General features: G+C 37.8%; 1 protein-coding gene across 9 annotated transcripts in view; it reads left to right on the plus strand.

Moving 5' to 3' along the window:
- CHD9 (chromodomain helicase DNA binding protein 9) overlaps positions 1 to 24,513 on the plus strand; it is a 94,410-nt gene that overhangs the window by 702 nt on the left and 69,195 nt on the right. For 7 of the 9 annotated variants that reach the window (XM_083851433.1, XM_083851442.1, XM_083851443.1 and 4 more), the window contains exons 2-4: positions 7,264 to 7,341; positions 8,017 to 8,102; positions 15,259 to 16,862. In XM_083851433.1, coding sequence (XP_083707559.1) covers positions 15,426 to 16,862 — 1,437 coding nt within the window. In that variant the 5' untranslated portion in view covers positions 7,264 to 7,341; positions 8,017 to 8,102; positions 15,259 to 15,425. Of the gene's footprint in view, positions 1 to 7,263; positions 7,342 to 8,016; positions 8,103 to 9,822; positions 9,871 to 15,258; positions 16,863 to 24,513 lie in introns of all 9 variants that reach the window. The other 2 variants (XM_083851439.1, XM_083851440.1) reach the window with 2 other exon arrangements.

The raw sequence follows: 24,513 nt of genomic DNA on the forward strand, positions 1-24,513 counted from the left end.
CCGGGGCCGCTCGGCTCGCAGCCGCCGCCGGGAGGAAGGGGGAGGCCGGGCTCGGCCGAGCGGCCGCTGCCGGGGGGGGGGGCCCAGGGATGCGGTCCCCGCAAAGTTTGGAGGGGGGAATGGGGCCTTGCCCCGGGCCCTGGGCGCTGCCAGGTGAGGGGAGGGGGAAGGGGGCGCTGCCCTCCTCGGGGAGGGCGAGGACGGGGCTGGATGCGCCTCGTCCCCCCAGTGAGGGGGAGGAAGGGGAGGGGAGGGTCGCGCCCCACCTTGTCGTGGGGCTGCGGGCAGGGAGGGGATGTGGCACCCTCCCGGGTGGGCAGCGGGGCTGGCCCCGCTCTCTCCCCGCCCAGGTGGGCAGAGGGAGGAAATGAAATGACTTCCCAGGCAGGGGAAGACGAAGGAAAAAAAGGAGGCGACTATGGCAGCCCCCTGGCCTGGATCCACGGCAGCAGGTGGTGTGGGAGTGGGGAAGGGGACGTGGAAGGGAAGGCTGGGTACCTGGGGAGGACGATGGGCTCTGCTGGGCTGGGGATCGCTGCTGTGAGGGCAACCCGAGGCTCGTGGCCACAGGTTCCTGCTGCATGGGTGGGAGCTGAGAAAAGAGCCTGCGAGAGCACAAGGTTGGCATCTATTGGCTGGTGTTTCCCAGGTAGCAAGCTGACTTCCTTGTGGGATGACAAGGTGAGGATTTTGAGGCTAGCTCAGTACTGCGTATCGCATTGGGTGAATTGGTGGCGTGCATCATTTCCCACTAAAGGGGAGACATCACGCTATTTCTTACTGAAGCATAAAGCGGTGGAATGTGAAAACCTCATCGTTCCCTCTTTGCACACATGTTTGTGGGCAGGGATACGAAGCAGGTGAGGATAGCAGGCTTCTCTCACTTGGCTGTGTAGCTTTGACATGAAGGTTGATGCATGCACTTTCAGTTCTCAAGAAATATTTTGCACTCCTCACTGTCTTCGTATAAGTGCCATAAATCTTTAGCAACTACAAACTTCCTTCAGTTCGTGAAAGTTATTCAACTTCAGCAGTGTGAGGAAATAGAGGTTGGTCTTCCTGCCTTATGCAGAAGAAATCTGAACCCTTTAGCAGCATTATGCATACTCACGGGGGACAAAATAGCAATCTGCATCCATAGGGAAGGTTTTTAGTTCTCCTTGTGTGTCTTTTCTGAGACTGCGAGAAGTAGCCATGAAAAGTAAGTCGCCTCTCAGGAAGATTAGGCCCATCGAGCGTGAGACCTTTCTGCATCTCTTTAAAGCCGTGTCATTTGACACCATCAAGCTCCTATTTGGTAGGTGTGAGGTAAAATCATTCTTTCACTTATATTTGCATACGAATGATTATATGGTTAGCATTCAAGGCAGAATGTTAACATTCAGTCATCTTTGAGAAATACCTGGGTTTTTACCTGCCTCCGAGTTTTGATGTCTTGGTACATAGATCAACTTTTTGCTAGTTTCTTCCATAGGATAAATATTTTTAAATTAATAACTATTCCTTTCATATACTTTGTTAACTATTAAAGAATGAGTGGCAGCAGTTAATATCGTTTGGTTTTATCTACTAACAGAGTTTCTACCACCTCCCGTTTATGCTTTTTTCTTTCAGGCTTAATAATGACTTTTTCATTGTTCCTGCATCTGGCAGATGGGACTTGCAAAGCACCATGGACTTAAATATGCAGTTTTTGTCATCCGAAGAGCAAAAATTAATATACATGGCCTCAAAAGTTAACCAATGCAGGGAACTGTGTGCCAGGCGAGTGCACACACAGAAATTGGTGGGAAATAGAGTGGACTACAAGCCTGAGGTATCGGTAGCTGCCTGATTACAACCCATTGTGAACCCTCTAACCTTACAGTAAATGTGAGGTAGCTTTCTCTTTTTAATGAGAAAGAGGGGGGCAAACTGCCTCAATTTACTGTGCCTTTATAGTATGATAAGGACAGGCACATAGGTAGTTACAATGCCTCTGCTGGTTTACTTTGTGCTTACTGGTTTGTGTTTAACCAGGTAGTCTCGTTTGTAAGAATTTATGCTGCTCTTCATGATGAAGGTGTGTTAACTCCTCTCCCTCAGATTAAAGCTGTTCTTTTTACTGGAGGAAGAACTGGGATTTTAAGCCCCATAATTTTTCAAGGATTTTGAGGGATCTCAGCACCTACTCAGAGCTGCTGGTGCTAAATGCTCCTGAAGATTCCTCCAAGGGTTCAGTCATGGAGAAATGTTGATGAAGGCAGTGTTGTTTTTAAAAACTATTTTTAGTGATGTTATCTAAGTGATGTATGACATGAGCCAGTACTAGGAGACTTCAGAAGCCCTAAAACAGACATTGTTCATTTGTTTCCCTGTATAAAGAGAGAGAAAAGTTAGCGATGCAGGTGGATTAAAACAAAAACATCCACATGACGCTTTAAAATTACCTTGTTTGTGCAACCCATAAAGTAAATAGATGCACTTCTGTTCGTCTTAAAGGGCTAGTTGTAAGATTTTTTTGTGTATCTCACAAACTTATAATACTAAGATTTAAGTGTATTAATCCTTCAGACACTTCAGAAGTGAAGGTAAGCTGGACAATTATACATGCATTTTATGGGTCTGAATTCCTTACAATGCAGTTTCCTTTTCTTTTTTTTTCCTTGATATCAGTCTTGTAGATAATAGCCTGGTGTTCAGACACTGCTTTCTTTCTTGGATACTGTTCATGCAGTTTAGGATGAGGAGAAGTTGGATCTGATGGAGTCAAGTGGCATGAGCCTACGCATTTTGGGATTGCAGTATTAGACTTCTTTCTACCGCTGTTGTTAACTAAGGTGTCAGTCAACTTTGGGCCCTAGGTTCTTAAATTGATCAGTTGAAGTGTTTTTCTGGGTTTAACTGATATCTGGTAACTTTCACACTCAGTTTCTTTTCTAACCAAACTAGTTTGGCAGATACGTTGTATTCTGCTCAGCTGTCTTTATTTGTCCTTTCCTATAGCCTCTCCTATCAAACAGTGTGCTTAATGAGCACCTAGAAATCTCCCACTCCCAGGCTTATCTTATGTGCTCTAATTCCGTTTTCTAGTGCTCTTCCTGTAGCTGGTGTCAGGAATGCAATGTTAATGCGTACGTGTAAATGGGGGATGGAGAAACCAGTTGTCTCTTAAGCCAAACATTCAAGAATTGATAGTTAGCATTACTGGAAATATTTTAGGATGTTATTGGAAGTAATAATATCCTAAATATCCTCTTTCCCATTCAGCAATATAAACTATCGTGCTAAGGTTTAATTCTTTTGGCCATACAACAACCACCAGAAATGGTTTGCAGCTCTTTCTTTGGATGAAGGAATAGCAGGATTCTCTGATTCTTTTTTTTTTCCATCTAATCAATCCATAAACACGAGAAAGAGCTGGCCAGATGTCAAAAAGGCTGAACAGAAGACTTTCCTACTTACAAGGGTGTGAGGAGAGGTCTTTTTTAAGCAGTTTTTTGTTTTCTTTTAAGTATTGCATGACAAAGTATGATGTGGTTTGCGATGACCAAGTTTTCGAGGAACTGCAGAGTTCAAAACTTGTGAAAGATCAGCTTTAAATCAAACACTTTTTAAATGGTGTGGTTAGTAAAGCTATAGCTCAACTTCAGAAACTTTTAGCATCTCAGTAACACTTTCAAAATGCATGTGTAGTAGTATTCAGATGGATACACAGATACCTTTAGAGAACCAGCTTTAGTGCTGAAGTGAAAGGCTACTCTTGGGTTGAGTTCTCCTTTAGTGCTGCCTTTGCTTTGTTACTAAGCTGCTAGAAACAAGCTACAAGAAAAGGCAGTTCTTTTAACTCAGAATTCAGCAGAAGTATTGATAGGATGTGACATCTGTCAATGAGCCAATGATCTTCAGCTTTAACTTCAACTTTACTCTTAGGATTTACCAAGGAGAAGTCAAGCATTCATGTCTTTAGACCACTAGTAAATGCATGTTACTTTTTTTTAAAGAAAATAACTGTTTTCTGAAGGTAAATATTTTTGTTTTCATCCTAAATCAGCAGTTAAAGTTTGCAGCCAGATGGAAAAATTTCCTATCATTTTTTTCTGAAGACAAATAATATTCTTTGACTTTGTTCTTTATCTGAGTCGTATTAAGAAAATTTAATAACTCTGGTTACCAAATGGTTCCCTTCTGCAATGTCTTATTGGGCATTATTCCTTGTGTTGCATGAGCAGTATTAGAAAGCTCAGTCGTGTTCTGGTCACTAAAATTGAGGGAGTTTTCCACAATTTATTCTGCAACTGTCTTTTATAGAGCAAATTCTTTTACGACATTTGGTCCTTAACAACTCAACAAAGAAAATGTTAAGTTTCATAGCGTTTAGGTCTGTGTAGTGGTATGAAATTTGCCTCTGATACTCCATTTTTTAGAGGGAATCTGAGAAGTAAATTTGACATTTTTGTTTTCCCTTATCTTGTAGTGAAGCCACTGCAGTTGTTGGCTTCCACCACCATTTCCACGTGTTAGGGAAGAGGTCGGGCCTGATTCCATGGGGCACCGTGCTGCTGGTTTCAGCATCCAGGTTTTGGAAGTATATTTTTTGCTGTTTTGCAGAAGGTAGGCTAAAATCTAGGTTCAGAGCCAGAATTTCAGGGAAGTTTTTAAGAATTAACGCTTGGTTACCCTTGAGAGACAGATGAGTATTGTCCCATTTCAGCAGGGGAAGTGTTTTAGAAGTCTGTGTTGTCAGATGCTTGTGGCAAAGTATTGGTGTTACAGCAGGAGCCTGGATTCTCTGGCCATCTATTGTAAGTGAATTCAAGAACATATTCATGAAACAATGAAACAAGATGATAAATGTTATTTTGCTTGAGATAATATAATTTTTCATCGTTTTCTTAAGAATAGTATATTAAACTAGTAACAAATTCAGAAGGTTTTGCTTAGCATGTGTTTGGGAGGGACTTTTTTGAGAAACTTTGATGCCAAATTTGCTTGGAAATAGTTTTAAAGGAGAAAAGTTACATGCAGCTTCGTTTCTGAAAGATATAGATGAGTGTAATAGGTGAAACGCTTGATGCCAGGTCATGTAGCATGAACCTGAACATCTCAACCTATTCTGTTGAGTAGAGCGCTGTCATGGCACTGATGTCCATGGTCCTGTCATGTCCTCATCTGGGGGTGCTGAGACTTGAACTTTTGTTGTTTGGTGTGTTTTGGTTTTTTTTTTTTGCAAATTTTTAGTAATTTCTCTCTGTTAGTGTCAAGGCTTTGCTACTGTTGGTCTGTACTTACAGCTCATTTGTAGAACAGATGCGAGCCTTTGAATTGTTCTAGTTGGTACATCCAGGTCATAAAATTGCAGCAGTTCATAAAGATGCTTATCAGATGAGAACATGGGAATTGTTGGGAGTTAATATGCTAACAGATTGTGAGCTGAAAGAGGGCTGTGCTGTGAAGTCTTTTTGTCTCTGAAGGTTCCTTACGAAATCTGGTTTTAGGCTGTGTGAAAAGGAGAGAGCTTTTTTCTGGTTTTCAGCGCGTTCATTTCTCTACCTCTTAAAAACTGCAGTGAAGTTCCTCAGGAAGATACTGGAATTCAGAAACGTGTCTCAGGTGTAATGCTGGAGTTCATGATAAAAGCAGCTGGCAAATAATTAGAAACCCTATAATGCACACATGAGAAATCTAGAGAGCACCAAGAGGTTTTTCTTTTTAAACTCAGAGGGAAGCCTGTGCAACTGCCTTTCTAGTGACCAGAAGTGTAAGTTACAAGGATGTTACACTGAATATGTTGTTCTAACTCTTCTGAGAACTAAAGAGGATAAAAAGAGCCCGTTCCTATTCAGTGCAGCTATGCTGAGATTTGTGGGCAGGTCTCTTAAAGAGAAGTTATTCTGCAGAGTGGTATTTGCACCTGAAGAAATGAAGACTGGGAAATTCTGTGAGCTGTATTAGCAAAATAAGCAACACCTCTGAAGTTCTGAAATTTGACTCTTCCCTTTGGAGAAGCAAAATGATGGTAATGTTTAAAGAGCAGAGCAAGTTATTAGAATAGCTTCCTTCAGTAGTCTTGTGGCAGAACCTTTGAACTTTCTAACATTTATGTTCAGTAAAATAAACTGGCTCAAGGATAAGCCTTACACTCTTTACAAGAAGCTTCTTGAAACTTTAGCTATCTTCCAAGCTCCCGAACAATTGTACCATGTTACCATCTCCTTACCGCCTTTGTTATTGTTCCTCTGTTGAAATTAATGCCTGCAAAATATAAACGAGAAAATGGAAAGTATGTGTACACCTCAGCCATTTTAATGCAATGTCTAATGCCAAAAGGCTAGGTTAAACCTGAGCTGAGACGCTATGCACCGAAGCAGCTGAGGCACATGTATGTGTTTTGTTCCAAGCAGTGTGATTTGAGGGCAGTAACCTTTGGCAGATAGGTTGAAAGAAGGAGTTGAAAAGAATAATTTCTCAATCTGCTGCTGCTAAGTTCTCTAAATGGTATTTGCCAAAGACCTAAGACAAAAACACACAAGGATTTTGTATACAACTTAATACACTCTTTTATTAAATCTAGGATGGTGCTCTAAGAAGTAGAAATTAGGGTTAAAATGACTATTTTAAACTAATTGAAATGCATAGCTTATATCCTGTTACAGTAATGTGTATAAAAGTCTGCATTTTGGGGTCTAAAATGAGAAAGATGACTATTGTTCAAAATCTTGTATGAAGAACAGTAGTTCTCTCGGATTCCTTCAGGAACATAAGAAAATCCTTGTGCCCATAGGGAAGTGCGTGGTTTTTGAGTATTTTATGATGAAGCTATGTTAGTTGGTCAGTGGAAGATTAAAAAAAAAAAAAAATTTCTAAGCCTAATATGTCTGTATCTAGTTGTAGATAAATTTAGTTCTGGTTCTATTTAATATAAGCTTCCTCATGTATCAACAAATTTTCCCAATTTGAGATTTTAAAGAAGAATTAAGACCATGCTCCAAAGAAGGAAACTTTACAGAACTTTTTTTTAACCATACACATTTAACAGATACGTTTATAGTTGTGTAATTAAAAGCTCACATACAACATAGCTTAGTTGAGAATCTGGGGAGATAGATCTTATTTTGCATCTTAAGAAAGCTTTAAGTTCCTTTTGCATGTGTCTTTCTTTAGCACTCAGTGCAATCATCAACGATTCTTTCTCTGTATGAAATACTTCTTATATTTTACTGTTAGAATGTATCGTAGTTCTGTTCTTGTATTTATGTACGTTTTTTCTTCTTTTCAACATAGGATATTTCAAACTTCTAAGTACTCCACAGTTGTCTCCATATTGGAATCTGTTCAAGCAAGTGGACACTGGCCTGAAGAGTAAGTAGTATCTTTTTGTTTTGAAATTTTCTGAACACACTGCTTCAGGGAGGACAACTGTGTTTTCTGATAGCAAAGAATTTAAGATAGTGCTTGTATTATATAGTAGTTACAGATTAATTAGACTTCTGGTTTTTACTGCTTCACTTTTACAGCTAAGAGCAATTACTTGATTGCAATATAATAAATAATAATATTTTTAATGCTTTTATTCAATTAATTTATATATTGTAAGACAATTTTTAGATAAACAAGTTTAGGAATTAAAATATATTTTGAAATGCTGCATATTACTTGACAGTTGAATAATTTTGAACTTGATTCTAACATCTGGATGTGAAGAGGATTTTTGCATAATGGGAGATCTATTTGACATTACATAAAAGGATAAATGTAGTAATAGTACTCACAAAAAAATTTTACTGGGATGTTGCAGTTTTGTGTTTGCTTTTTCTCCCAGAGTTAGTAAAAATAGGCACTTCACTTCCTTATTTAAGAGACATTTATAACATCAAGGCTACTGCTGATTGTACATTAATTCTGGTGTTCTTGTTTTTATGGTATCTATTAAATAATTGAGTTCCAACTGTCGTATTTGCATAATAATACGCTATTATTTCAAGTATAATCTTAAAATTGGTTTTGTGTGGCTAGTTTAATATGTTTCATTTTCAGGTCTCTAATGATGAGGTGCCCATCTGGAGATAAAGAGCATCTCTGAACTTAATTCTTCGTTAAAGAGATGTGTTCTGTATTCATGGGTAAGGATATCTTTCATCTTGACTTGAACACTTTTATGGAGTATCTTATGGTATATTGTTAATTTCTAAGATTTTAGCAACTGGTGTCTTACAGGTTCATCAGATACTTAGTATAGAGCTCCTTAGGTGCATGTATGAGCTCTTAATTTTGACTCAAGCTATTCATGCAACTTAGGAGTTCATATACCTAAATATCAGTGGTCTGACTTTCATATTACACTAACTCTTGGTTAGATAGTGAGACAGAGTTTTTGTATATAGGTAAATAATAATTCTAAATAATTACAAATTGGTCAGTGAGTTTTAATTCCTTTTTGTATATATACAAGAGTTCTACTGGCTTTAATTAGACATTTGCCATCCATCTTTTGAATTTTTGGAGCTCTAGAAAGAAAAGAACTCTGTCTTGGAAAACAACAAACAAAATAGATGTGAATTTTATGTAATTAAAAAACAAAAACAGTTTTTCAATAGTAAAAGCTGTATCTCATCTGAAGAAACTTTGGGGTATTAGTCCTACTTCAAAAAAGTAGAAACAGAAGACTTGCAAAAATCCAAATAGAGAATGGGAGTTTTTCTAAATGCTACTAATATTTTAATTTTTGTAGGTATCTAAATAAAACAGCTAAGATAACTTCATAGGTTGCAGAATTTGGTGTAATGTGTTCCCTTCGTATATTAGGCACTGCTTGTTGAAATATCATTTTGAGACTATAAAATAAACTTGAGTTATAAATTAATGTTATAAATTAAACTTGAGTTATAAATTAATGGATCCTTGAAGAAGTACATGAAGTGCCACAAACACTGCTGACATCGTTGCATGATGTCATGCAATTTTATATATAAAAATTTTGTGATACACTTTCTCTTTGGTGTGGTTTTGCTCTGAGCTTAGGCAAAGCTGTTCTTAATGAAGGATCTGTCCCGTACATAGTGCCTGCCAATCTCTTTGCTTATGGTAGAAATTTGGCATTAATTGCATTGAAAGATGTTTCATTTCCATGTGAAAAATCCTTTGTCACGTTGGTTCACTCGAACTTTATATAAAACCTTAAAAAGTGTGTAATTGTCATTTGTCATTTATTTATTTTTTGCTGTAAACCTTCAATATTTATTTCCCAGAGGCTGCCTGCTTCAGGGGAAAGGAGGAGAGTTGTTAGATGGCAGTTTGTGCATTTGTGAGGGGTGCAAGGGGGAACAGTGAGTGACATAAAGTGTTTGGTGTAAGCAAAATAAGTGCAGATATGCAACCAGACCACTCTGTATCCGTATGGGAAGTACACCCCAGTCAGTGTGCTCTGGTTGTATGCTCTTACTCAGAGTTGGAGCCGTAGCCATGGACAGGAATCTACTGACAATTTAAAGCAGTTTCAAATCTTTTTCTGACCTTCAAATCAAAATATGAAGGACTTGAGTTATCTTTTGAGTATTTAGTATAATGTCTGTGAACTCTTTAGTAGAAGAGTTCTAAACAAAAGTGTCATATTGAGGGTATGATTTTATTGAAGGTATAGCTTATTAGTCCAAAATAGTTAGAAATACATATGAAAGGCAATTTTAAAATTAAAAATGCGTATTTACATACATACACACACATGTATATATAGATATAATATGCAACATACCAATATAATATGGATTATATAAAATAAAATTTGGATGTTTATTCTCTCTTCAATGAAACGGACTACCCAAGCAAACTTTTTACTAATTCTAGTGATACCAGGAAGAGAAAACTCACCTCTTTGATCCATATTTGCTACAGGTACTGGCATTCTTATTCAAAGACTTGTTTCTCTCTTTCTGTTAGAGAATAAAACAGTTCATCTCTACTAAGTGTCTAAACATTCTTTTTCTGTCTTCTGTGTTTCTTGAATTTGAGCAAATTGTTCTGTCCCGTTGTGCATTTTAAATTTAACATGCACATTGATCTTTAAATCTATAATATACTATCATTTATATTGGAGCATCACTGGGAAATAATTTCTGTATTTAATTTACTGCAGCTTTTTGAACTCAGCCAAAGCTTTGGTTATAACTAAATCGGTTAAATAATGATAGTGTAAATGTAATTTATTTTTAATATTAGGGGAGGGAAGATCTCTATCACTTCTGAATATCATGCAGAAGTGATCAGATTTTTCAGTATTGTTTTCTACCACATTATACCTCTTTATGCCTGTCATGCTGTTGTATACTACATAAAATTTAGCAAACAAAACTATTTTTCAGTCTTTCACAGATCTTGTTTGGAAGCAAGTCTGTTATGCTTTGTTGCCTTGCTTTCAAAAAAAAAAAAAACAACACTGTCCATGCATATAATGTAAAACTCCTCCCTAGTTATGGCCATCTGTGTTTACCTCTTCTATTTCCTTTACATGTAATCTGGATTTCTGTTACGTTATGCTTCAATGACTTCAGTTCTGATCTCTTCTACTAACTTGTTGCTAACTTATTTCTGAGGTAGCTTTTATTATGTGTCTTGATAGCCATTATTTCAACTTCTCACATAAAAAGTGTCCATCAAAGTCACCTGCTTCCTATTATCTGTGATGCTGTCATACGTCTGTCATGTGAAGCTGCGATACTCAGTCCCTCAAAGGATAAAAGAGGAGATGTCATTAGTAATGTGCTGAATTTTTACCTGATTGGCATGCTCATAACTAAAGCAGCTAGTTTGCTGTTGTCCCTTCATCATAAGTAATCAACAATGCAATTAATGAAATAATCAGGTTTTATTTTCCATTTTACTGCTACTCTTCATTGACTACTACTTCTCTTCTTGCAAGGAAAATTTGTCTTTTTCTGTTTTCTTACAGGTTCATTCTTTTTTTGACGTATGTGATAAAATACCTTTTTCTGTACTTTTCGTCTGTTTATTGTATCTTCTACCATTGCCTTCATTTCTGCTATCGCTTGTTTCTATAGCTAAAGCTTGTCTTTTTGCAACTCTTATCTTCCATACGCTAATCTACTATAAAAGGAGATCATCTCTTTGAGACTTTCAGACTGTCTTTATTTCTTCTTGGCCTTTCTCTCTGACTAGAGTAAAAGGCTGTTACTAAACTCTGATGGACAGCCACAATGGAGAAAGTTTGCTTTTTTTCCCCTTTGCAAGAAGTTACATTGACCTTTTTAACTTGAAATCTGCGTTTCCTAACCTCTGCTCTGGTATCGATTTTGTCTTGTTGCACACAGACTTTTTAATGAAAGGGATCAAATAGGGCCGAGTGTACCCAGCTTCATTTCTAAGTGGTTTTGAATATAAATAAAACTTGAGAAAGATGTAAAGTTTAAAGAAGTTAGAATTACAGAAAAAATAAATTAGCTAATTTTGCAAATTAAGAGGAACAGGAGTAGTTAATTGATTTATATTGTTTGTAATAGAAAAGATGTTTTTACAAACATATAGATTACCCAGTTGTGTACTTTTAAATGAAAAACATGAGCTGTGCAGAAGTGAGTATATTTTCATTTACTTAGACTTGTAAGATCTATTTTAATACCATTTCTTCTGTTTTAAAACTTCGGTTTAGATCTCTACTGTAAAGCTTACGTTAGGAACTAGTAAATTAAAGTATAGGTGTTCTGTTTAATGAGTAGTGAACTGATAAAAATAGAAGCTGGAAAATGTTTTTGTTTTAATTCAGGTATGTTTGCAGAATAACTTGATACTTCTTGCATGCTGAGCTTTGTGTGAAGTAAAATTGTAGAGTTAGCAGTTTGAGAAATTTAATGTTTAAACGAGAGATGCTTTAGAATATACAAGGATGACAAACCTTGAAATGTGTTTCGGCATGTCTGAAGAACACATTTGATGTTTTTTCTTAGCTGTTGTTCAATTTTCTTGCATAAATCATCTTGATACAAAATTGAGGAGTTAAAAAGAGAGAAACTAAATGCTAGTAAGAAATGTTGTTGGATGTCTCTGGGTTCCACTATATTTAAAAAAAAAAAAAGTGTGCAACACCACGGAAAATTACAAGTTTACCAAATGTCCTATACTTGGTAAATGCTGTTGAAGCAATTCCAGCTCATAGGGGGCAGTAACTACTTAAACTCAAGTAAAGAGACCATGGTTTTCTAATTGCTTTGTCAGGTTGTACCTCTGGTGTGGTGCTCTTTTTATTTTCTAGAATTTCTCCAAAAAGCTCTTAGACTTTGCTGTTGTAGAAGGATCTTACCAACTTTAAGCTGGGTTGAGATTAATGTTAAATCAGTATAAAATAATGGTGAATTCAGACATACAAAATATTACAGTTAGTTTAGTTTCTACAGCAAGTGTGATTATTACAAATTCGGGATATAAGGGGCACACAGATGTTGAATTTTATTTATGAAGAGAAATCAAACTGGATTGCTGTAAAATAGAGTTATTAACTGTAACAGTGGTTGCTTGATGGGAAATAAGTAGTTTTAACAAAACAGTGTTGGGATTTTGGGTGGGATTTGTTTGTTTTTTTTTGTTTTTTTTTTTTTACATTCTGCCTCTTGTTACTGTAGTTTGCTTCATTGAATAGGGATTCAGAACTAGTTTCCCCGTTCTGATTAGAATGTGACTGCAAGAGGAGCTTATCTTGAGTGAGAAGGATTTTGGAAAAATACTTATATTGTCTGCACTTGCATTGTTAAACTTCTGGTTGTCAAGTACAATAGATGAAAGTCTTAGAAACAGTTATTTCCTAAAATGCTCTTTTGCCAGCTGAAGGTAAAAGAATGTCCAAAATTCAACTTGGTACAAGAGATCTGTTGGGGAAAAGAAAAGGCTGGATAAAAGTGTGCTAAAACCTAATTGTAGCTGCTATCATTTTCTGTGTAAGAGGGAGCAAAATAAGGGAAGAGAAGCACTTAAAGCATGTGAAAGAGTTCCCATGTGAGAATCTTAATGTTAATGGATGTGAGAAGGTAGGAATTTTTTTTCAAGGTAGGGACAGAAAAATCATGCTTATGTGCCAGTTTTAATCAGAAGTGTGCTGCAGTTTGCCTTCATGTGCCTTCACGATTTGCAAGCTGAGCATTCAATGTTTTCATATTTAAGTACAACAGAGACACAAAAACCACAGTCACTGAGTAGGTTTTGAAGATGACTGAGTGCAAGGCTGGATATTATTGAAGTTCCCAGGTATGCTTTTCTTTGGGCTGAAGAAACATGATGCATTTTATGGACAGTGAATTAAAAAGCAAAGTGTGAAAGTGCTTCTCTGATCAAAAGACAAGGTGTCTTTGCAACAGAGTTGTGTTCAGGCTATCTACAGTGGCATCCTTTTGAAAATAGTGTTTTTTTATTATTTTTATTTTTTCCCACTTGATCATCTCTTGTCTACATAAAAGCTTTTGTCATGATGTATTTACATGTATCTATTTAGCCTGGAGAAGTGTCTCATTTGTCTAGCCTTCAGATTTCTCATTTGGAAGTCCATCTTGCGTGGGTCCTTGAAGCTGACGTCTTCAGGTTACTTTTTCTTTTCACACCTATGAAGACTTGTTTTATAAAACTTTTGCATCTTAAAAGGGCTGTTTATATTAGAAGAGTTTTGTAGTCTCTTTATTTCTTCCTTTTTTTGATTATTTTGAAAAGAAGTCGGAAGAACAGAGATGGGAAACATTTCTTGTCTTTTGAGCAAAGAAGAAAATTGCCAGGACACAAGGACACAAGCTCAGAGTTACAGAGCCATGACGACAGTGATATCTGCTATTATGCTTTTTTTTTCTTCCTTTTTTTTTTTTAAGTTACTCAGTAATAAAACATGAAGAGATTGTCTGGTGCATGTTTTTTCAATGGTTGTTTTTACTCCTGTTTGATACTTCTAGGCTATTGTATAGTTAAACTCAGGAGCATGTATAATAGTTAGTGTGGAGTTGCTGAACTGTACATCACTTACCCTACATAAAAATACTGTACAGCTGGTTGTATCGATATCACTAAAGACAGAAGTAATTTTTTTTTCAAGTTTTAGTACAAACTTAATAGCCTTCCTTATGAGTCACGGTGAAACAGTCTATCTGGGCATAACCAAGGAGCTACGTGCAGTCTGATGAGATGGTTATGCTCAGTCTCGATACAGGCTTCAAACCTGAGTTTTTAACAGTTGAGTCCTTGATAACCTGGAACTTGACATTTTACACAACTACCATAATTTCCATCCATCTTTCCACAGATGGGCATCTCTTAAATTAGATTGTTCTGTGGCTACAATATTCTTTCCCTGTACTTAATCTTACTTGGTTTTCTTTTCTTAGCTAAAATAACTTTTTCCCCCAACTTATCTTCTGAGTTGAAATATCCTAAGATGAGAGATGATTCTATTAGAAATGCTACAAAAGCCTGAAAACAATGCAGGTCTTTGGAGGTGTTGGTTTGGAGAAATGTAGATAGGGATCTTTTCTCATCTTTCTTGGTACTTTTCTGAAAAATACATGCGTTTAGTAGGTCTGTTTTATTCTATATCTCTTACTGACTACAGGATGTAGGAGCTCATCTAATTCATCTTGGTGTAGCCTAGTTGAATTACCTAGCTACAATAGTAAAATAATTCAGACGTGGAAGTACCTGAAGATGGATCCTTTAATAAAAGTGCTGAAAAATAATTATAGTTAAAATGCTTACAAGATGACACATTCAAATTCCATCAAATATAAATAGTTGCCTTACTAGATCACTTTCTATTGGGAAACATTACCACCTTGATTAAAACTGTTGTAAAATACATCATCTCTATGGATCCTAGTGTTGGCTTATCTGTCTGAAGGTGTTTGGTATGGGGGAAGTTGTCATTCTGTTGAATTTGTTCATAAGCAAATGAATTTTACTTCTGGACTACTGGAAAACAAGTCTGTTACAATTTGGTAGCTTTAATGAAAATGGCATAGAAGAACCTGAATTTGTGCTTAGATAACAGCAAACTGGAAACAATTTGAAACCCATATACTTAAAGCATCAAATGCATAAGGCTTAAACTATAAGAGCTGTAGAGGACATCTGCTAAAAGCAAAAAATAACTCTTAAGTGATTTGTGCTTTACCTAAATTATTAAAATTATGAATGAAATATCAAAAATCCATAGAAATATTGGGAAGGAAAAGGAGGTATGAGGAATGAAATACAAAGCAATTATGTGTTATTATGCTTCTCTTTTTTTCCCCTCTCCCATAGGATGCTTTAACACTTTAAGACGAACATTTCATCAGAAGCACTAATGGATGCTGGTATGCCTTGGATAAGGTGGTGACCACTGGATGTAATCTGTTTCTGTTTACTGCAGAGAGCCAAAACTGACTCCTTTTGGAGTTGAGAGAAGTTAGCAGTACAGACCTACCAAGATGACTGATCCTATGATGGATTTTTTTGATGATGCCAATCTTTTTAGTGAGACCTTAGAAGGTTTGTCAGATGATGCCTTTGTTCAACCTGGACCTGTTTCACTTGTTGATGAATTGAATTTAGGTGCAGAATTTGAACCTTTGCACATAGACTCCTTGAACCATGTGCAAGATGCTCAGAATCAACAGAAGATGAGTGAGTTTGAGCCGCTGAATCAGTATGATTCTCTGAAACTTCACCAAGTAAGTACGTCTTTCAATAGCTCAGCAGACAACGTCTTATCGCCACACTCTCAATTCAATTGTTCACCAATTCATCCACAAACACAGTCTAATGGGATGTTTCCAGATGTGGCTGATGGTAGTCCTATGTGGGGTCACCAAACTGCCACGACTGTTTCGAATCAAAATGGGTCCCCCTTTCATCAAGGACATTCTCAGTCTATGCAGCAAAACAAAAGCTTTGTAGCACACCATGACTTTGCCTTATTTCAGGCTAATGAACCGCAGCATCAGTGTGCCTCACTACGATCTCAACAAAGCAGGAACAACACGGGGCAAGATGCTCTGAGTCAGCCAAAAGACTTCCTGGAAGTTAATGTATCTACTTCTCACAGAGTCAATGTTAACCACCCACCTCCAGTTTCTAATCCTTCAACTTCACAGCAGCCTCTGTCTGTTCAACAGTTTTCTCAAACTGCAAGTGCTTCAATACATTTTTGTGGGAATCAAGAAGGAACTTTTGATGGACAGTCCCCAACTATTACTCCGTGTTCTGTCAATAATAGCCAACAATTTTCATCTCCTTATTCGTACTCTAATAACCACATTTCTCCTACCAGCCTTCTTCAGTCTACAACAGCTCTTTCTAGTAGCCAGCAGACACACCCTATCTCTGACTTCACTGGAAGCGATGCCTTTACATCTCAAACAGGGACCAAGCAAGAAACAACCGAGCACATGTTGAATCCTAATACACCTTTGAATTCAAGTAGTTTTCAAATGTTGCATTCTGCGCATCCTCAGGGCAACTTTAGTAGTTCAAAACTTTCTCCTGTGAATATTAATTTTCCAGCTTCTGCTGGTTCTGCTTCTCAGATAAGCCATTTCACAGACCCTATTGAGAGCAATGGTTTTACGTCTTTGGATGAGAACTTACTTCATCAAGTTGAGGCTCCAAACGAACCGTTTACAGGACTTGACCCAGATGACCTCCTTCAGGAAGATCTTCTGCCACAGTTTGATGACTCTGCATTTGTTCAGGATAGCACAAGCCATGTTTTAGAGCATGACCTAGAACACCATATAAGCCCCCATCAAGTAACACAGGCATCTGATATTGGTCGGGCACAGTCGCAAAGTCAGATTCATCCCTGGCATTCTGCAGTTTCCAGTCAGCATCTGCAAGAGAGAAGTCGTATAACCTTACAAGGACAGGTATGTAGGGGTTTAGGGGATGGGGGGGTTGAGCTGCCTGGCCTGATTTGGCTGCTCTGGCATTGGTACTTGTGCCAAAGCAGGGTGACTGGAGGCTCTGACCTTTTGTTGGTAATTGGTCCTCAAGAAGTCTGTGTAACTCTTGGTTTATGGAAAAAACTTTTGATGCAAGCCTGCTTTCTCTTCTGTGTTCTTACCATTGTAGTAAACCAAATTTATATGACCTGAGATATTTGTTCAGAGGAAATGGAGCCAGTCCTCCTACTGCATGTATTTTCTAAGTACAGCAGAGAAGAACTGTTGTTTTATGCTTCAGGTGTAAATATCATGGCTTATTGTCTTTTAAAGTACTCATAGCAGCATATTTTTAAGAGCTTTAATAAGAGGTACTGGTGTGGCTGATTTCCTGCAGGAGTTGCATGGCTTTGGTCATTTGGTAACTTTCTGTGCTCATTGTCATTAACTAAAAATACAAGTTTTTTTTGTTTGTTTTTATATGATTAGCAATAATAGAAAAGGCTATACCTATTTATTTCATTACTTTTGGGTAAAAGAAAAAAATGTGCAGTAGTTCTTGAATAACATCCGCATCTATTACATGTATTAAAGCCCTCGGTATGGAGGACATGAAAGCATAAAAATTATCTTGTACTGTTCTAATGGCATACAAGATAAATTAACTTTGCAGACAATGCTTTTCATATTATCTGAAAAGATAAAAGTTGTATGAACATTGAAGAATTTAGAAAAACAATCCTGCAGTGACATGAATATAAGAAATGCAAGGTTTCATAGACTTTTTTTAAAATGTTTTCTCTAGTGAGCCTAGTGAATTTTCAAGTAGCTTTAATTGATTGAGATATTAACTTCTTCTTTTTTTCTTTTATTTTTTTTCTCCAAACACTGACCCCTATCTTCATCTGTGTCACCTTGTCTTTTGTTGAAGTGTGTGAGCAGTAATAAATTGAAGTATAGACTGGTATTTTGTTCTCTTCTGAGAGTAGCTGAACTTTTCAATAATTAACAACAACAACAAATATCTGTTAAAAAAGCCAGTAAAAGTTCTGTATTCACAACTCTGTAACCAGCAAAATCATTTGTTTTGATTACAGTTATTGGAAACCTCACTGTGTGCAAGATTGCAGGAATTTTCATCTCAAAAAAATTCTATTTCAAAAAAAATTATATCTTGAATAAAGAGAGATGTAGTAACCAAATATACAAAGAACTATTTAAAATCTTTAAGTCATTTAAGCCAGTGCTGCCATTTTTGAGACCGGTTTAGTGGCTTTCCTTTGTTAAGGCTTTGAGTGCCATCACTGCCTTCATTAGCTGTAAGTTAGTTCCTGAGTGCTGTTGCCATTTGGTACTGCTTGATAGCTTCAGGCCCAAATTTGATTTGACAGGAATGACTGAAACTCCTACTCATGGTTTGGCAGAAGGAGCTGCAGCTTCTGTATGATACATCTACATATTCAGCCGCTCTTGCTGGTAATCTGGGGCTTCCAAAAGCATGAGGATGTCTGTTCAAGTCTGTGTGCATCTGAGCAGTAAAAATGAGAAGTTTTTTGAACTGTTGTTTTAAATTCTACTAGGAATGTAGCTTCTAGTTGGGAAAGGAGAGAGGAAATACCAATGTTTTCTGGTTTTCCATCTGTGCATTTCAAAATAGAGGCAACTAACATCAAATACGTACGTGCATGTGGCCTTAAAAAGCTACAACTGTTGTGTTACTTCTCTGTGTTCTCTTTACTGATGCACTCTGTACCTTACAATATGGATTGGTGTCCTGTTGGAAGAGTTGTTGGGAAGGAAAGGAACTCAATGGCTGAGTCTTGCTTTAGTTAGCTTGCAAGACACGTGTCCTGTGAAGGAGGCATTGTAAGACGTGCCATCGCTTCATGGCATCGGCGGAGAGATGAGGGTCTCACACTTTGCATCTCTGGTTCTGGTTCAGTAGATGACTTTTCCATTACAACTTGGGCTTATGTGCATGGAGCATGTGATTTTCATTTCCTACGAGGGAAACTTTTGGCACTTCAGTTGGTGTAGTGCTGGCCTGTTGCTCCTAGAATATGCATACAGCAGTGTATTTAAGATGAGCTTGATGGATCGAATGATGCGGTAGGTGCGACCCGTTGGTGTTAATGTGCTTTTTTTTTTTTCTTTTTTGGGGGGTAGGGAGTGAGGAGAGGAGGGCACAGCTTATGTGGCTCATCGTGTTGGTTCTGTCCGATATGAGCCCCTAGCACAGGGGCACGGAGCTGGGCGACTGGTAGGGCACTGAGGTACTTCTGGGTTCTGCTAAGGCAACAGAGCCCAAATTCTCTGCCATGGGGCTGCAGGGCAGAAGCCAGAGCTGTTAGCTGCACCCTTGGGTCTCCCATCGGTATGCTGGGGTAAAGCGTGAGCGGGATGTGGCTTCCTGGAAAAGTGGCGGTGGCAAGAAATGCATGCGTTGGGATAGTTTGTGAGGAGCGTGCGGCATACAAGCCAGGCAGTGAAAAGTAGGTCTCAGGACACTTTCTGGTGCTGTAATTTTTCTGTAGCGTACATCAGAACCTTTTTAAGACTGCATCAGCCTTGCTGACATCACTCAGTGCCTTCTTTTGTAAGCTGGAACAGAGGGAAAGTTCTGAGGCCTGTAGAGAGTGTTCAGGTGTTTGGGAGGGTTGCTTTGGTTTTGGTAGCGGTGGGAGAACAGTGCAACTTCACAGGATTTCAACTCTACTTCATCTCTTTTACTTCTTCCTGGAACTTTGAAATAACACTGGCAGAAAACAGGTAGGCATATAAGCTACTGGGTTGTTTTTTATTATTATTATAGGGTATGCAATAAATTGTATAAATTGGTTTCAGACCTTAAGCTTATGTAATAGAAGAGATGTTTAGTGTTTCCTCCAGAAACTGGTTGTGCAGTGAGAGCTGTCATACAGCTGCAGGGAGTGTATCGATGGGGGAACGACAGGAGCAAACCATGTACAAGTCTCTCTGAGCCTGCAGTGTACGTAATATGAATTAGTAATAGTATGGCAACTGGAGGAAACAATTACTAGTGGATTTAGTTGTTTTCAGCAGTTTTGCTTTGATAATGATTGAGGGGTTTTGAAAAAAGAACTATTTTTAAATTTTATGAAGTAGTTGATGAACTGTAGCTATTGGAGTGGACCCAACATTAGACAACCAAATATCCCCAACTGCAGTTATACTAAGATCATTTAAAAATGAGACAAGTTTAAATACTTGTGATTCTGTTGTTTGAAAGGAAGCATGCTTATCGCAGTTTAACTTGTAAAGCTATTCTCTCAGTACAAATTAATTTAAAAATTAATAGTTCAGTGTAATAGCGCACAATTAAAAACAATCTAAAATGTCTTATGCTGCTGTTATACTTTCTATGCCTGCTGTAATTAGATTATAATTATAAATATATCGTGCCTCTTAATTTTACATCATGCATTTTTCATCATAGTTTGATTATGGGAATGAAATGAAGTGAAGGAATACCCTGGAGATCCGTGTAGTCTCACCTTTGACTAATATAACGCTTCTGATCTTTTTACCTTCTCTTAAAACTGTTTTGAAAATATTCTCTTTGCTTTTCATGAGTGTAAAAAAAAGGTGACAAATATAGGCGTCCGTGTTCAGTTCTGTATGCTTAGAAAAAAAGGAAGTTGAAGTGATATTCTGAAGTTCATAGTGGCCTCAGAGAAAGTTGCCACTGTAAGGTCACCCTGGAGCCTTCCCTTCTCCAGGCTGAGCAGCCCCAGCTCCCTCAGCCCCTCCTTGTAGGAGCGGGGCTCCAGTCCTCTGAGCATCCTCACGGCCTCCTCTGGACCTGATTCAAGTCCACGTCCTTCTTAGGCTGGGGACCCCGGTGCTCCTCTGGCCACATATCTCAAAGCTTAATGGAGATTGAGCTGGAAAATAATACTTTATTAATGATTGCAAATGCTACATGATAAGGTGTTGATCTCAGCTCTTGGTATCAGGTGAATCTTTTTTCTATCCCTTTTGTGACTAAATGTTTGGCACCTAACTTGATAATTCAGTGTATTCATGAAGTCCAGTATCTTGCATCTGACATGTTTGCATTTGTTTTGTATTGTTGTTGTTTTGAAACTGACTTGAAACCTGAAAGTGCTTTTCTGCTTGCAAGTGCGTGCTTTCCTACTGCTTGTTTCAGAGCAGCAGGTGACGCTGCTTTTGGAGAGAATTTGTCTTGCCCTTGTTGAAAGCTTAGGAAGAAATATTGACCGTATATTAGAATGGTGTAACTTCATACATGAGGGTATCGTTGGAGGTGGAATTTTCACCTGATCAGAGCGCAGGGAAGAGGCTCTGGTGCCGCTGAGATGTACGTCGTCTGTGGTCACAGCCTTTCATCTGTGTTAGCAGCTGCCTCCCTTTTGTATCGGCTCTAAATTTGGTTTCGCAAATATCCCTTGGATTATCCTACTCAAAAACCTCTTTCTCTGGTCTTGATTGCTGTTCTATTCATATATCAGATCTCAAATGAAAGATATGCCTAGTAAGCAGTGATGTGTTGTCTCAGGTAGTTACGGTTGGCCCAACAAGCCAATTCATTGCAACGTGCACTTAAGGAAGACGTATAGAAATCAAGGCTAGAGTATTTTTCAGAGTGCATTTCTCAGATTCCATGTAGTTTACTTTTAAGAGAGCCCATAATGAGAAATATTTTCAAATACTGAACTGATGGGACCGTATTTAAATTCTTCATAGCAGAGACCGGCTTTTCTGCATAGTAAGCTTATTGCTCTTAAGTGTTCTTACGAGACCATGTTGTAAAATTATGATGCTGTTATTAACATTGTTTGTGAAGCAGTGTATGACAGTTTTCAGTGGGACTAAGCATAATAAAATCCGTGACTCAAAATTTGCCCTATTTTGCATTATCTGAAAACTGAAATATAGACATCTGTTGTATTGAAAGCACTTGTATTTGGTGGGGCATTAGCTTGTAATCTGCAAGTGTGTTGTTTTTTTAAAAAAAGCCCTTCCTTCCCCCCCCAAAGAGAGTCCTAAAAAACTCATTTTCTTCTAAAATGCTGTTAAGCATATCCATTGTATTTATATTGTACTCGTTCCTTTTAATTATGGTTAATTTTATGGGTGATGTCACCACGTTAACAAATGTAAATCTGTCTGAACTTGCCTTTTAAACATTTCTAGGAGTTGCGTGCTCTGGATTTACTTCTCTGTTTGAGGAACAATTTTCACCTTCCTTGTAGTTGTAGCAGCTTAATAAATTGACTGCCACTGTGAGGCAGCAGAATTCAGTTGTCATCTCCCAGCACCTAGCAGGTTTATCATGTCTGTACAAGTAACAAAGTACTCCCTCCACTGACCTTTTTCGCACCGTATTTTCCTGCTTTTTTGCTTTCTATTTTCAGAAGGGCCCACACAAATGGGAGGAAGTGAAAGTGGCAAAGCTGTGTCAAGTGTGTAGAGTTAATGAGATGAGTAGGGCATCATCTCTGAGCTGAGTAGCACAGTTCCTGGAATGAGCAAACTCTTTCAGATTATAACTGTATTTAATGTGTTTCAAAACCAATCTATGGCTTTTTGCCATAGACGTCTTCATCACTCAAGACAGCAATATTTTGCTAGCTTTATAGTTGGATGTATATGAAAAATTTTAGTTTTTATATATTTTATCCAAATTTTAGGTAAGCATTTTATACTCTTGCTTTTTAAAATGAGAAATCCCATAGGATGGGGGAAAGGAAATATGTGTATGAAATGAGCTTGTAACACATTTACTGATAAATATTTGTTGTTATATTTAACTTTTATCCATTTTTTTTTCATTTGCCTTGCTTTTCTTTAGGAAATACAGCTGCATAACAAGGGAAGGAGAGAATTGCTGGAAAAATGTACCAGGCTATCTGCTATATCATTTTAAAAGCTTTATGAGTTTGTCAGTAGCTACCATCTCCATCAGTTAAAATGTTTAATCATTCTTCTCGGTTTTGAATTGTGTTAGCTGTTGCTAATGCTTTTTATTTTTTTTGAAGTTTCTGAACCTTCCTCAGTTGTCAAATAATTAGGCTGTCCAATTCTTTGCATATATTTCTTATTTAAAAAGCAATACCTGCTGTTGTAATGATTGTTACAATTTAAGAATGTAATCTTTCCTGAGATAATTGCACACTCATTAAATGACTGTAATAATTGTCTTCAAAATGCTCCAAAAGAGAAACCTTTTCATAAAAAGTTGTCAATGGGTGGCAGGCACAGGCAGGAAGCTTCTGTCTAGCTCAGCTTACAGGGGTAATCCTCCAGATAGCAGGGTGAGACAGGTTGACAGAAGTAAAATAGATGACATTAAAAAAATGCACAAATAAGTAAGACTGAATATCTAAATACTTATGTGCAAACAGATGTCTTGTTAACACTGAAGAACTGTAAAGCAACGAGTAATGATGCAATGGTGCAAGCTCAGTGTCTGAGCTTGGTGCCTAATTAGAGAGGGGGAAAAAAGGGAAATAGAGGACGATTCAAGACAAGTTTTAAAGACAGCAGTCCATACTGTGGACTGTTGAAGCAGTAGTTCAGTGTCTGTTTAAAATATCATTAGATTAAGGGAAAAAGTTTATGGGGAAAAAGCTCCCTTCTTACATCATGTGTTAATTCAACCATTTGTGCTGTGAACTGAACTGCAAAACTGATTCAGGAGCTGCGAAATGGCTTTTTGTTGCCAGAGCTGTTTCTCGAGAATACAAGTTGCTGACTTGGTTTGCTGCGTAGTTTGACAAAATTGCATACGCTAGAGACAGCGGTAGTGGGTGAGGAAGGCGTGATGAGCTGGGAAGCACCTTGTGCTGCAGTGAGGCAACTAACTGCGTGCTGTTATGCGTCTCAGATGCTCAGAGGACATCAGTGGGCTCACGGGGGGACTCTCCCTTGCTACTGGTGGTGACTAGCTGTCCAGTGCTGTTAACTAAAGCCTGATACGTTGGTTTGTTTTTTTTTTTCCAAAAGGCTTAAGACCTAGCTTTACCTCCAAAACTTCCAGAATACCATTTCACCTTGAGACATTTTGTAGAAAATCACCGTGTTTCTAAAGCATTAGTGAAATCTTACTGCCAAAAGAGAAGCAGAGCTTTTAAAGATGTTAACCAGTGGCCTGCTTTTGAAGCCAAAGAATCTTAAGTACATTTGGAATTCATGTGGCTTTTATACAGGTGTCAGTGTGTTACGTGCGCTCAGGTTTTACAATTTCTTTTAGCTGTAATGTTAAGTCTAAATATATAGAGAAACCAAAACAATTCCCAGCACTTCGTCCACTCAATAGCCTTCCAGAACTGGAGGGGTATTGTTTACTTTGTAGTTTATCTAGATAAAAAATTTGCACAAGCTCCTAGTTGCATGGATTCCCAAGGCAGTGTCTATCCTTATGTGCTGAGAGTGGATTGAATTTGGCAACTCTTAAAGAAAGTAAATACAAGTGAGTGGGTTTCTAGGGTGGTGGGGCTGAGAATTAATATTTTGATTTGAATAAATTTGATAAATGAGTCTAGGAACATAGCTTTAGGCTAGGAACAGTTGACAAGTCCTATATTTTTTGAACATAGTGTAATTTGTAGTATACTTATTCATGTTTCTTTCATAAGTGTGGTAGGCTTTC

Source organism: Anser anser (assembly GCF_964211835.1).
Source record: "Anser anser genome assembly, chromosome: 11".
Lineage (NCBI taxonomy): Eukaryota > Metazoa > Chordata > Aves > Anseriformes > Anatidae > Anser > Anser anser.